The 14,258-nt window shown below is 32.4% G+C and overlaps 1 protein-coding gene across 1 annotated transcript in view; it reads right to left on the bottom strand.

Moving 5' to 3' along the window:
* The window catches only part of MSRB3 (methionine sulfoxide reductase B3), a 167,501-nt gene that overhangs the window by 125,914 nt on the left and 27,329 nt on the right, over window positions 1-14,258 (bottom strand). The window contains 1 exon segment of the mRNA XM_079139696.1: window positions 12,777-12,903. Coding sequence (XP_078995822.1) covers window positions 12,777-12,903 — 127 coding nt within the window.

Genomic DNA, 14,258 nt, shown 5'->3' with positions numbered 1-14,258 from the left:
GAAAAGAGACAAAACAAAATGAAAATAAGAAAGTAAATTATATAGTCTTACATAATTTAAACCTTATACCTATAGTGGTAAGTATGTAGCAAAGAAAAGGAAACCTGGAGCAGGGCAATGAGAATGAAGAGTGGTAGGAGTAAGCATTCTAACATTAGAGTGGTCAAGGTAGTTCTTCCTAAAAAGGTGACACTTGAACAAAGCCCTAAGGAGGAGAGAAAACTGACTGTGCTGAAATCTGGAAAAGAGTTTTGCAAACATTCAGGAAATGGTCAATGAAAGAGATGGAAACACCAAGATGTTACACACACAATTGGCAGAGGACGAGACAGGTAACTTGAATGCAAGTGCAAAAACCTGAATTATAAACACAGTAGATACGCAACAATTCAAACATGCAAAGAATAGTTTTAAATGAGGAAATTTACCTTATATATTTTGATGTGAACCTTGTCTAACATTACCTTTTTTCAGTTCCAAGAGAATTCTTAGAAATATCTTTTTAGCAAAGTGCTATATACTCAAAATAGCTCTCAGTAATTGTCTGGTTGAACTTTGAATCTTCAATCAGCATGGAGACTCTGCTAATTCGCATTGTCTACTTAATGCCATGCTATTTAGACTACAGACCATCATTCCCAATCTGGAGTCATGTGTAAGAGGATACTCAACAGATATTTTTGGTGATGAAATCTGGATGTGCACAGAGAACAAAAAACTTTGGCCAAACAACATTTTTACCCTTCTGAAACACTAAGTCACCTCTTCCAAGTAATCCTGTAGGTAATAGCAGAGAACATCCGTAACTAAGGAAACTATAAAATTAGTACCTCAACTGTGTTTCTGTTTGTTTAACGACATTCTTAATTTTTACAGTTAGGCTCAAATTAATTTCATCTGTGTTCCAAGCCCTAAATATAACATACTGAAAATAAAACTACAAATCTTAGGAGTCAAATAGCAGACAGTAGTTTCTTCAGAAATAAGATTTCTTTTTCCTTTCCTAAATGTGAGGGAAAAAAATCATATCATGACTTATCATGATAATAATCAAACTTCATACCTTCTCACTTTTTTGTATTACTTCACATAAAATAATTTTACACATCACTTTTAGTTATATTTTACCCATGCATGCACAGAGTTCTAATTAACATCAATGGATATGGTAACCATGCCAAGGCAACATACCATTTTAAATTTCTTGAATTAAACAATACCATATGTCTTAGAGGTGCATAGCTGAATGATAAAATTGGTCTTCCGATTTCCATACTAAAGGCATGAATTGATCAACTCAGAAGACATTTCAATCAAATTTTCCTTCCAAGCCTACATATCCTGTTAACTTTGCCCCTACCAGCAACCTCAGCATTAGCGTATTTACTGGGCAAGGCATTATTTGCATGAACAAATACAGTATTGTGCAATTATCCTCAAACATCTTCGGTTGTTTCTGCTTCATTTTATCAAACACATTGTAAATTCCTTGAAGACAAAAACTGTTCAGGCCACACACAGTAATCCCAGTGGTTCAGGAGGCTGAGGCAGGCAGATCATGAGTTCAAAGCCAGCCTCTGCAATTTAGTGAGGACTTAAGCAACTTAGCAAGACCCTGTCGCTAAATAAAATACAATTAAAAAAAAAAAAAGGTTGGGATGTGACTCAGTGGTTGAGCGCCCCTGGGTTTAATCCCTGGTACAAAAAAGAAAAAAATAGAAAAAAAAATATCAGCCTAATATTAATAATACTCATACTTCCTACAACTATTTATTAACATCTACAGTGAGTCAAGAATGTGTGATGAACATGTAATGTTAACAAATAAATAAGGTTCCTGGTCTAGGAATGCACACACATCCACACAGGCAGGAAAAATTAAAAACAATGACTCTTGACCTGAAGTCTTTAGTAAAGGTATGTGCCAAGGTTTACATAAAAAGAGTTAACAAAGAGGACATTAATGCTCTTAAACTTTGCCCACCTAGATTGGTCATGTCCAGTTATTATAACTAGTATAAAGAAAACTCAAATATTTATATAAACAGCATCCACAGTGCCAGAGTGCTGGAGAAGATCCAAACAGAGAAAGAACTTCATCAGGACCAAGCTGCTGAATGGGCTATGATCAAATGTGCACAAGTTAAATGTGTACAAGTCATCCTATCCCAATGAAAGGTATACAAAGAGATTTTTCATGTAAGCTTTATCAGGTAATTTAAAGAAAATACATAATAAAATGTAGATTCATCTTTGAAAGAGGAAAAGTTGGGGAGCTGGAAAATAAGGCAGTTTAAAATTTAGGGGAAAAGGTGCAAATGTTTTCTGTGAGTCAGTAGAGTAAACATATTTTTCACAGTATCAGAAGCTTATTAATATGACTTAAAATTCCAGACTAAATATAGTAAAATCTCACTTACAAAGTTGCCTGACTTTCTTGAGGGGAAACAATGGAAGAATTTACCACTATATTCATCCTAATGAAACATTCATTAATAATTCACCTGAATGACTGTAAGATAGAAGCCACATTTTACGTTTCTATTTTTTCCTTGCATGTTTCAAAGTTTTGATTGTTGAATTCATGTATAGTAGTCATTTTATCAGCATTGTTTAAGTACAACAAAGATTTAAAGAGTACTTTATCAACTCTTCAAAATTTAATGCAAATACTGACCGCATGATTTTCATGTTATTGTGGACCATGAAGCTTAGAGTTTAGAGAAATATGTTAGACATGGTTTAATCCAAAAAAGAATTTTCTTACTTGCAAAGCTATGAGTAAAAAGAAAAATTTTAAAGGCACTGCCATCATCAAGTGACAATAGTGGAAGAGAAAGTCACTTAACTTCAATTCTATCTGATTGCATGTGAAATGTCTGACAAAGTTGGAATTCCCTGTTTTTAATTTTTTTTTTTTTTTTTTTTTAAGTTTGGGTCTTCACTAGAACATCATAGCCCATACAGGGAAAAAAAAAATTAAAAACAGACAGACTCATTTCCATTCTACATTTCACATGCAATCAAAAAGATTCGCAAATAAAAAGGCTCTCTCTTCCATTCTCCCTCTTCCCCTTGGGGAGCATAGATTGCTAGGAAGATGAGAGGTAACCACTCACAAAAAGGAAGAAAAAGAGCCCTCTCTTACACTATCATGCAGAATTTTATTTAAATATTAATTATAAATACGCTGAATATTATAAAGAAAATTAAATTGGTATTATCTAAAAACTCAGCTTTGCATATTTCCAAAACTTCATGATGGTCCACATCAAATTTCAAATCTAAATGAAGCACAATGAACAAAAAACAATTCTGCAATTGCCATTCAATGAACAGCTAAATTTGAGTCTACAATTCCACAGAAACCTGAGATATTCTGGAGGGGGAAAAAAAAAAAAACTAGTCAAAAATTCTATGTTTTTATTTTTCACCCAGATAAGTTCAAGAAAAGGTACAGCTTCCCCTGAATTACTCAATATCTCTTTCAGGGACCGTACTCATACATATTCTAGTCATCTTGTATTCCCAGCACTTAGCAATGTGCTTGGTCAAGGAAAAGAAAAAAATTTATGTATGTATTGTAGTTGCTTATTCAACTCGATATTTTAATTATTTTTATTTAAATCTTCCTAAAAAATATTTCTTAAATGACACCTATGGCTATGTTTAGTTTAAAAATTGCAACAATAACATTTGCTTAATAAATCAATAGTTTTTTAAAAAAGAATGAATAATGATATGGGCTAAAAAAAAACTTTCTCTTTATTACTACTTTGAATCCTTTATTGCCTTTCTAGAGTTCCACATTCAAGTTCTTTTATTTTGCCTAATATTCCACTAACTCTCTGGATTTAAGACTACGAGATTATCTGATCCACCACTACCCCAAAAGAATTTTAACACTGTCTCTGAAAACAATGATAACTGGCTGTTTGTTTTGGGGAGTGACAAGGGGAAGGTTCGATAGTTGAATCAGACTGGGAAAATCTAGGTTTCATGGATTTCTTTTTATTTTCTTTCTTTAGTTTTTACTTTTTGTTTTTGTTTTTTGTTTTTCCTGATATCCGGGATTGAACCCAGGGATGTTTAATCACTGAGCCACATCCCCAGCCCTTTTTATTTTTTATTTTGAAACAGGGTCTTTCTAAGTCGATTGGTGCTTCACTAAGTTATTGAGTTTGGCCTCAAACTTGCAATCCTCCTACCTCAGCCTCCCACGTCGCCGTGATTACAGGCAGTTACATGGATTTCTTGATGCAGACCTCAGAGAGTTTATTTTGCTGAGATCTATTACTAAATACATGATGTTCTGATCCACCATTAACTTTATACTCCATTTTAAAAGGGAAAAAAAAGTTTCCAAACTATGATACATCCTTATCACAATTATTTTTAGGCTGCATTCTGATTATCAAAATGGTAGAATATAAAAAGGTATAGCTTAGAATTTATGAAATATGATAGTATATAGTTTTTCAATTTGATGAAGAAATTTGTTTTACAGGGTAACTGTTAGAATTAATATTCCTCAGATTATAATTTGGAAATGACAGATTTCTAATCCAAAACGTTCAAGAGGAAATTAAGACTCGTCTGCAGTTCTCCTTCATTAATTATTCATTCAATTACATTCCTCTCTTGAACCATGTTTTGTTGTATTTTAATATACTCATCTATTTCTAACCCATCTGCCCATAGCCTATTCCCATCCCATCCTCCCATCTTTCACCCCTACCACGTCCTAAGTTTATCTATGCATTCCTTCAATATCCTGTCATTGTGTGAAATCCTATTCCAAGAAGTCTGTCATCCATTTGAGGCAGAAAGAAGCACAATGCCTCCATAGTGAAACACAAGAGAAAGCGTTTACATAGACTCAAACCATCAAGTATGTAACTCCTTTAATCCAATAGATAATAAAATGTTGGTCCAAAATGGCCATCTTTCTCATCAGAATATACATTCCTTAAGAACAGAGATTACATTACTTGGCAATGTGGCATTGTTTTGATACATTAAGATAATGCTACTTTTTCAGTCATTTATTCATTCAACACATACTTACTGAACACCTATTATGTGACACAGACAATTCCAGTTGTTGATATATAGCAGTGAATTAAACAGACAAAAACTTCTGTCTTTCTCAGTTTATTCTGCAGTAACCAAGAATTGTCTGTAAAAGGAAACAATTTTGCCTGACCCATCACCTTTCCCAGACTTATTTGACGTCCCTTCCTTCTTTCCCTCTTTTCCCCTCATTTTCTTCTCCCTTATAATAAGGAATTAAGATTCCAAAAAACAAATTTTGGGGAAATGCCAGCTAATGTAATCACAGAGTCATATCTAATTGTAAGAGACTTAACCATATTATATAATTCTTCATTTACAGATGAAGAATGGGGGGGAGGGTACAAAACAAAAACTCTTGGGATCAGAAAGCAAGTTGGTAGTAGAAACAAATTAGAAAATTTACAGAATATACTGATCTGTTTCTTCATCAATACCAATAATAAGATGGTAAGCTCTAACATGCTGTAATGTTATCTAAAATTGCACAAGATATATTAAAACTAGGCACAGAGGCACACCCCTTTTAATCCCAGCAACTCAGGGGGCATAGGGAAGGAGAATCCCAAGTTTGAGGCTGTTCTCAGAAATTTATCAAGGCCCTAAACAACTTTTAGTGAGACCCTATCTCAATATAAAAAATAAAAAGGGCTAGAGATGTAGCTCCTGGGTTCAATCCCCAGAACAAAAATGGAAATCAAATGGGATGTACTACAAACAGCTGTATAATTCTGAATCAACATTTCTACAATTACAAACCCTCATAAAACTACAGTTATTCTAGATTTTCTTTGCTTGCTTAAAATTAAAATAATCTAAATATTTAAGTTAATATCCCATTCTTTGTTTGCAATTATGTGGCTGAAAATGATAAATAGATTTAGTTTTAAGGAAAAAGCTTGTCATAAAAGTTGAGTAAATTTAAACTATAAATCTTTCTAATCAACTAAATAACTGATATCTTCCTCATATCATGGGTTTTTAATAACATAACATGCATTTTTAAATAACTAATATAAGTGCAAGCATACTAAATGTAAAAAACAACCTAGGGAACTTAAATAAATAAAATTGGTATTTTAAAATTTCAAATAAATGATTGATTTCAAATACAAAGGCACAAAAATTAGAGATAATTTGCTATTACATTTCAATAAATCTATTTAAAAGAATTTTACATGAAAATGTATATAGCAAAAGCAATCATGAGAAATTCAATCTCCAAATAAAATATTTAGTTTGAAACTATAAATTTTGAAAGACTGATAATAAAAATTCATCAAGCATCTACCATCAATATTAGTCTTTGTAAACTGTCCTTCATGGCTCATTCCTTCATTAAAATTGTGTTTGTTAAAAGCAAGACTTCATTTTAATGAATCCTATGATCTATTAGGTAACATTATTATGATTATGTTTAGATAAATAAATATTTAATTAACTATGTGCATTTCTCAGATACATATTGACTACATATTCTAATCCTGTAAATTGTTTTAGAGCTAACAATATGTTATATTCTAGAGTAATTGTTAATACTGAATTTCTCAAACAAAACTTAAGGTTTAATTTTTTCGTTCATTCCATTTTAACTCTGATGCTGCCAGATATTGGTTTGTCTTTTATGACTATTAATGAACAATATGAAGAATTTATTTGATATTGAAAATTTTAACAAAATCCACATTTAAGAAACCGTATGCCCAACACCTTATTTATACAGATGTATTGTTCTAGAACAATTTAGCCACAAATAATTTTCGAACCTCTTCTGGTAATTAGATGTTGCACAGCAACTTTTCAACATTAACTAAAATTTCAACACATCATTAAGGCTACTAAAAGTTTTTTTAGAAAAAATACAGCTATATCAGAATATATTCGTTAATCAACATTTTAAACATAATTTTTCTTAATTTCAAAAAATATTTTCATTCATGCAAAAATGACTCATGCTTAACAGTCAACATGTTAAACTAATAACATTTTCAAAATTCTATAAAAATTTAAAACAGCAAAACAGAATGTGAAATTTTCTTTAAATTCTGGGTGGTCTGCTGAAGAAAATTTAGTTGCACATAAAAACTATAAATTACTGTTAAATCAGTTATTTGGATACAAGATAAGTTAATTTATTAAAACTTGTTTTAGTTTATAGAAAGTCTACACATGAAAGACAATTTCAATGAGATGTCCAAGCAAAAGGCATCAGAATCCTATTGAAAATGGAAAAAGGTTTTCACTTCACAAATATTGTTTGAACATAATGTAAGCAGAAAATGTTGTGGTTTGTAAATCCATATGTTCTTAACTGGATATTCTTTACATATTTTTTAAGTTTTCGCAATGTACCTATGTGCTAATGCTATCAGTACATGTCCATGCTGGGAAAGAATGTAAAACTAGTGCCATCTACTGGAAATAGTGGATATCATTCCATCAACTAATTGCAAATGATGTTGCAAATTATGAGTTGGAATTTGTATGTTTTTAAAAATTATTTGTTTCTCTCTTTTAAAAAGTCTTCCCAAAGCATTTTTAATATAGTCAAAAAGGTTAGTAAGAAGAATATGGAGGATTGATAAAATTGGAGAACGGAGGGCATTAATCAGAACATAAGGGAGAGAATTCTATTAGTGACACCAATACATAAATCAGAAATACTGCCACTCTGAACAGAGTTTTCCTTTGATTTCATATGTACCTGATAAAGTGGAGTTTTTAAACTCTATTCAAAGAACCCTTTCTGAAGAGCTTCAGAAGATCTAATTTAAAAAAAAACTTGAAATTGTTTGAAAATTTTAGTTTAGGGGTGTTTAGAGGTGTGTGTGTGTATGTGTGTGTGTGTGTGTGTGTGTGTGTGTGCGCGCGCGCGCATGTGCGCGCACATGCATGTGTATGTGTATTCCTCCCCCCACCCCAGGATGAAGGTCATAGCTCTTGGACAAGAACTAAGGAGTTGGTTAACATTTTCATGATCCAAAAAGATTGTTAATTAATATAAAAAGTTAATCTATTCAAGAAGTGAACAGCACACTGGCAAATTCAATTTTTTTTTTTTAGATAAATACATCAGTTGCTATGAATGAACTCTCACCAGCTCAAACTTAAGAAAAAAGTACTTTTTGCTCATGGATGCTGCTTTAATGCATACCTATAGTGTTTCCTCTTTAAAAATGGATACTTTAAAAGAAAAAAATATATAAATTTGTTCCAAAAAAAGTAATCAAAAGAACCAGTGTTCTTAATTCTCCTAATAAGTATAAGATGTACTTATTCACTTCCTCAGCTGACATACCACCAAAACTCAAAACTCGATCTGTTTGAGAGAAAAACTAAAAGCATTCTGGATAATATAGACTCTATTTGTGTTACCACTTTTTGTTAAATGTTTAACTACAATGCGATTTATATCTATGACACTCCCTATGTTGTATGAATGCAATAAAGTGAAAAAAAAGAAATTATTTTTAACAATAAATTTGACAGCTAAACTATGAACTTTACTTTTAATCTTCCCATATAAAAGAATTTCAAATAAATTTGTACTCTGTTATAGTTATGACTTCACCTACATGTAAGCTTTCCAAATGTTTATTAATTTAACAAATATCTATTAAGTGCCAGGCATTGTGCTAAGTTCTGAAGCCATAAGCCGGTGATTCATAGAGTTCTACTTATACAGATGGTATTGTATGCCTTTCAAACGCCATTTGCAAAATATCTCTTTAAGACCTCTAAGTTATCCATTAGAAGATTATGATATAATATCTTTATGAACTGCCTAACAGCCATGTGGTTCTTCAATTCGCTGGAGATTGTTAAATATGGCCCTGAAGTTAAGGAAGAATCACATATATTATGTGCTTGATGTTGGATAAAAGTATAATTTATCACTATAATTAGCACTATTTAGACAAACACCCTCACTTAGCTGAAAACTACCATGATATCTAGCCTACAATTACACTTAATTTCTATCTAGCATTAAAACTATGTATAAAACTGTGCTTCCTAATCCCACCTCAGATAATCTTCAGTCTTGATTTAGTGGCCATGAGTTCTAATGTTCAAATGGAAAATATTTCTATACTCCCACCACAAACTAGAAGACTTATGTAAGTTTGCAACATTAATTAGTAGTGAGTTTTAAGATTTAATTTACCTAAGTCCAAAATTTTAAACAAATGGCAGCTAATAAAAATCACTGAATTTCAGATCTGAGAATACCATGTAAATTTAATTTTTCATTTTAAAGTCTAAGATCTAGAGGTTTACTGATTTGTTCAAGGGCACACGAGTTAATGACAGAGCCATGGTTAGAGTTTTCTGACTCCTATTCCAGTGCTCTTTTTAATACTTAAAGAAACTGTTAGAGGAAATCAAGAAATTCTAAGAGGGAAAAAAATTACCTCTAATGACAAACATAAGTGAACCATAACTCAGATGCACTTAATAAGCTCTAAATTAAAATTATACTTTATTAAAAAATAGAAAAGGAAGTCAAAGCTCAAAAATGATGGATCACTCTTCTGGGATACGACCTTCATGCAGGTCAATCCAGTTATAATCAACGTTAAGAGCCTGTTGCAATTATTTTTTAATTTTGGAATTATTTCATATTGAATAATACTCAAAATTAGTAGGGTACTGGCTAGGGAACAAAAATCTTTTTGATTTACAAAGATTTCTGTTGTAATGGGTTTTGACCAGGAACAATAAATTAAAGCAAGACTTCAAACTTTCACCTTAATTTCTTATCTCTCCAATGTTGGCCTCTTCCTTCTTTACCTGTACAAAGTAATAAAGACTAGAATTCTCATTTCAGTTTTATATTTCAAGGTTTAAATACTTTGTACTATTGTACTTAATTTCTTCACCATTTCTATATACCTGAAATTAAATCCTATTACATAAATAAACAGTAAGGATTCTGCTAATATGTAGATACTAAAAGACTAACTTTCCTACCACTCAAAAAATTAAGTGGCACTTAAATGGTTAAGTAATTATGGAATACTATTCTATCCAGTTCATTTGCCATCTTAAAATGGGTCTATAAGGATTAGGAAAGAATGATAACAGAGTTTCTCTGGGCTTTCATTAGTACTGGGTAATAAGAATGACAGAATGTGTTATTATATATTTATAGGCTTTGAATTCTGGTTCAGCAGGATGTATAAGTAAAATAAAGAGTTCCGAACAACAGATTGAGGTGATTATTTCTCAAATGTAAGGTACATTTGTGGTTCCTATTAAAGTAAAAGTAGTTAAATGAAAGATGGTATATTTTTAAATGTTTTTAAAAGCCTATTATACTGGAAAAGTATGAATCCATATGGATACAAATGCATGGATTTTTACAGCGAACCTAGTGAAGAAGTAGATGGCATTGACTTCACGCCAGCCAGTGTGCTAAGCACTTTTTATATCCCAAACTATTTAATTCTCACAACAATCCTTTCAAGTAGATATTTTTATCCTTATCTTGCAAACAAGTGAGCTAAGGTACACAACTGGTGAGAGCAAAACCAGTTCTCAAGCCCTGTCAGTCTGAATTCAGAATGTGTATGTTTAGGCACTTTCCTGTAATGGTTACTTCTTTAAAACTGTCAGCATTGTTGAATTTATCTTGGAATCATTTTGTTATCAAAATTTAAAGATATTCATATTTCAATTAAACAATTTCACCATGAAATACATTAATTCCATGACAGTCACATCTTAAGGAATATACAATAAGTTGTTTCTGTAAACATTTGGCCTCCTTTGTGTACAGCAAATCCCATTTACAGGAACTTTCCTAGGTTCTTTTACCCGTGGGTTTCTTTTTCCCCCAATGGAAAACATGGTTACATATGAACTAAAATAACATTCTCTAGTTCAACCATTTTACATAATAGAACAATGAACAAGTTTCAAGTGGCACAGGTACTACAGTGGTTAAAAAACTCTCTCAAGCTCATATACAATTCAATAGACAAAGCTTGTCAGTTCTGCAGTCTGAAGCTCTCCCTAATGCATCACCTTTCTTTTCAAACCTATTATCATGACCACTGAATTAAGAATCTCAGTTCTTCATGACACCATTCAGCCTCACACTCCTCCAATATACTGTATGGTGGGAGTGCAGGTCATGTGGAGCCAGGGCAGATACTGAGAAGAGTGGTGGGGGCCTCCGTGGTTAAGCTGCATTAGTCCCTCAAGTTACCACAAATAGACAAAAAAACCTACTTTAAAAAAGTATACTTGCTATTCAGATACAACCTCAAGATAAATGCCTTATCTTCCCTTTCTAATCATGTTGCCATCTCAGCCCTTTTCAGAAACACCTGGAAAATCAGCACTGAACTTTCCCCACACTAAATCAACAGTCTTTTTAAATACAAAGGAAGTCATATTATTCTGCCTCTTCCTCAAGATTTAAATTCCTTAAAACATCATTTATGACACTTCATGATTTGGCTACATGTCCTTCCTTGCCTTTTCTACTTCTCCTTCCCTTCCTAAACTACCCATAGCAAATAATCCACATTTTCTGAACAGACATTGCTCTTTCAGGCCTTCAGGTTTTGCCCATGCTACTCCATATGTTAGAAAGGTCCTTAACCCTCACTGGCCAAGGGGCTAAGGACAGTTAGCCTTGTCCTTAGGCTAACTCACAGTTTGAGATTCAGTATCATTTCCTCCTTGGAACCTTCCTAGAATTTTGGAAACCTTCCCTCCCTTCCAAAATTTCCTCCCCTAAAGAGGTAGACCCATCCTCCTCTGGACTGCCGTAATACCCCACGCATAAATGCTTCTATTATAGAGGTATTGTCACACCTTTCCAAAGTCCTCACTTCAATCACTACTTTGTACTTGTTGAAAGAAATTGGTTTTACCTTTTATATCCTTGAATCCTCACTGCTTAACACAATGCCTGGCACTCATAGTCAAAACTCAATAAATATTTAACAAATTAGAATTAGATTCTCTCTACAATGTAGTAATAGAGATGCACATTAATGTATGTGTAAATAATATTAATAACAATATTAAAACAAAATATCTAGTTTTCATAATAAAATTAAAATATTAAACTTATAGGCACACAAGGAAATTCTGGACTTTCATGCTTCATTGTTTTAAATGCTCAAAAATCACATCTTAAAAAAAGTATAGTGGTTATAATTAAGAACTGGCTTACATATGCTATATTAATTCTGTTATTTGGTCATTGTTAAGTAGAATATATTTTCTCTTAAACTACAATGAATGTAGATTATGCTAAAGTTGTTCATTTAAATTTTTTTTCCTAAAGGAATGCCCAGATGTAGAATGAAAGGTATTTTCATTATCTTTTAACAAGATGAATGTCTTATTTTGTATGATTTGGGGCAGTCTCTTACTGAGCTTCTACTTCTTATGAACATTATGACTTGCAGATGTGTAGTGTGCAGAGAACAAGAAGATATCATGAAATATTAGTGACAATTATATACTGGACAAAGAAACTGGACAGTGTTTCCAAGGACTGAAGGATTGTGGAAATGAATGTTACTCAAAGTAGAGTGGTAATTTATAACCAATTTCCGTGTTCAAATTAGGACCCAAATCAAAGAAAAGGAAATTTAGTAAAGCAAGGTGGTGTATCATTTCCTGCAGCAGAAACACCCACTCAGACCAGTGCCCTCACTATGTACACTATAACAAGCAGCAACCTGAGGGAAGCCCACAGGCTCGCAGGGCCACTGGCTGGCTCTTTGTCACCAAATGCAGCAGGTTGAATGCAGACATCACTGTGATATCTTCACCAACAAAACGAGAGGCAAAGAACAGGGGCAAGAGCTGAGTAAGAGAAAAAAACAAAACAAAAAAACAAATTAACACATCACGAATGTTAAACACATTCATTGAACAATTTAAGTTATGGTTTTATCTGAACATACATAAACACACAGGGCTAATAAATTTCAAATGCCTATTTTTCAGACAGTGAGCTTACTTTCTACCCAGGTTTATTTATATCTTATGAATAAGATATAAACCATATAATAGCAGTGTAATCTGTGAACACATCTTGCAAGAGGTTGAAGTTTAAAACAGTTGAAAGGAATTAGCTTTAGTGAGTTCATAACATGTGACAGGAACTGTCTAGAGCCTAATATACACATTGTATCATATAATTCTTACAATAAACCTAGGAAGTAGGCTTTATCCCCCAATACATATGCGAGGAAACCTAGACTCAAAGACCCAGGGTCACAAAGCAAATAACCAGTGGAAAAAGGATTAAAAAACCCTGTTATATCTGACTGCAAAGTCATATTCTTTGCCTTATACCATGCTGTCTTTTCCCAGCAATTATTTGCAAGTCTCCTTTCCTGGAGAAGACTATAAAATATTGTGAGATTAAGAGACTCCTTTTGTTCGAGTTTCATTTTTTTTTTTAACTAGAGTTAAAAAATCTAAGGGGAACTAAAAGACTTCATAGAAACCAAGGTAAGTTAAAATAAAACATGAACAAGAATTTTCATTCCATTTTATGATTTATAAATTCTAAATAAATTTCTGTGAAAAATATCCATGACCTAGTATTTAAAAAGGTAAAAATATTTTTCCAAAGTCTTTGGAAATAAATCATGTGGAAGAATCTCAAACCTGTATGACTGTTAAGCTTCAAAGAAAAGTTCAGTTCTTAGGATTTTTTGTGAAAGTTTTAAACAATATTACAATCTGTAAAGATTAACTTCAAATGAAAATGGAAAAATACTAGATCAATATCTATTTCTTATTGTTATTTAAAATTAGCATGTTAAGTAGCTTTAACTACCAAACATCCAAAATGGTTATAAAATTAATGTCTTGTTCATTTCCTGACCACCATGTCCATTCCCCTTCAACCAACCCCCTACCCCCTACAAATAAAAACCTGTTCCTGGACTTTTCTGACCTACTTCAAGAACAAACACATAATAAACAGTAATATATTTTACCAAATCACTCTGGAATATATCTGACAGAAATCTGCTTGTATTAACATGCCTGAACTCTGACTTCTCCAAACTAAACTCACTATGAAACTAAAACATTTTTGTGTTACCAACTGGAGACAAAGGAAAGGAAGAGGGAAGGTAAGTATCACAATGCATGCCTGAAAGAACCATTAAACATAAATAAACATGTCATTTTCATGAGTGACT

This window comes from Sciurus vulgaris (assembly GCF_902686455.1).
Source record: "Sciurus vulgaris genome assembly, chromosome: 5".
NCBI lineage: Eukaryota > Metazoa > Chordata > Mammalia > Rodentia > Sciuridae > Sciurus > Sciurus vulgaris.
The sequence above is the reverse complement of the archived record's forward strand: the minus strand, read 5'-3'. Positions and strand labels throughout refer to the sequence as shown.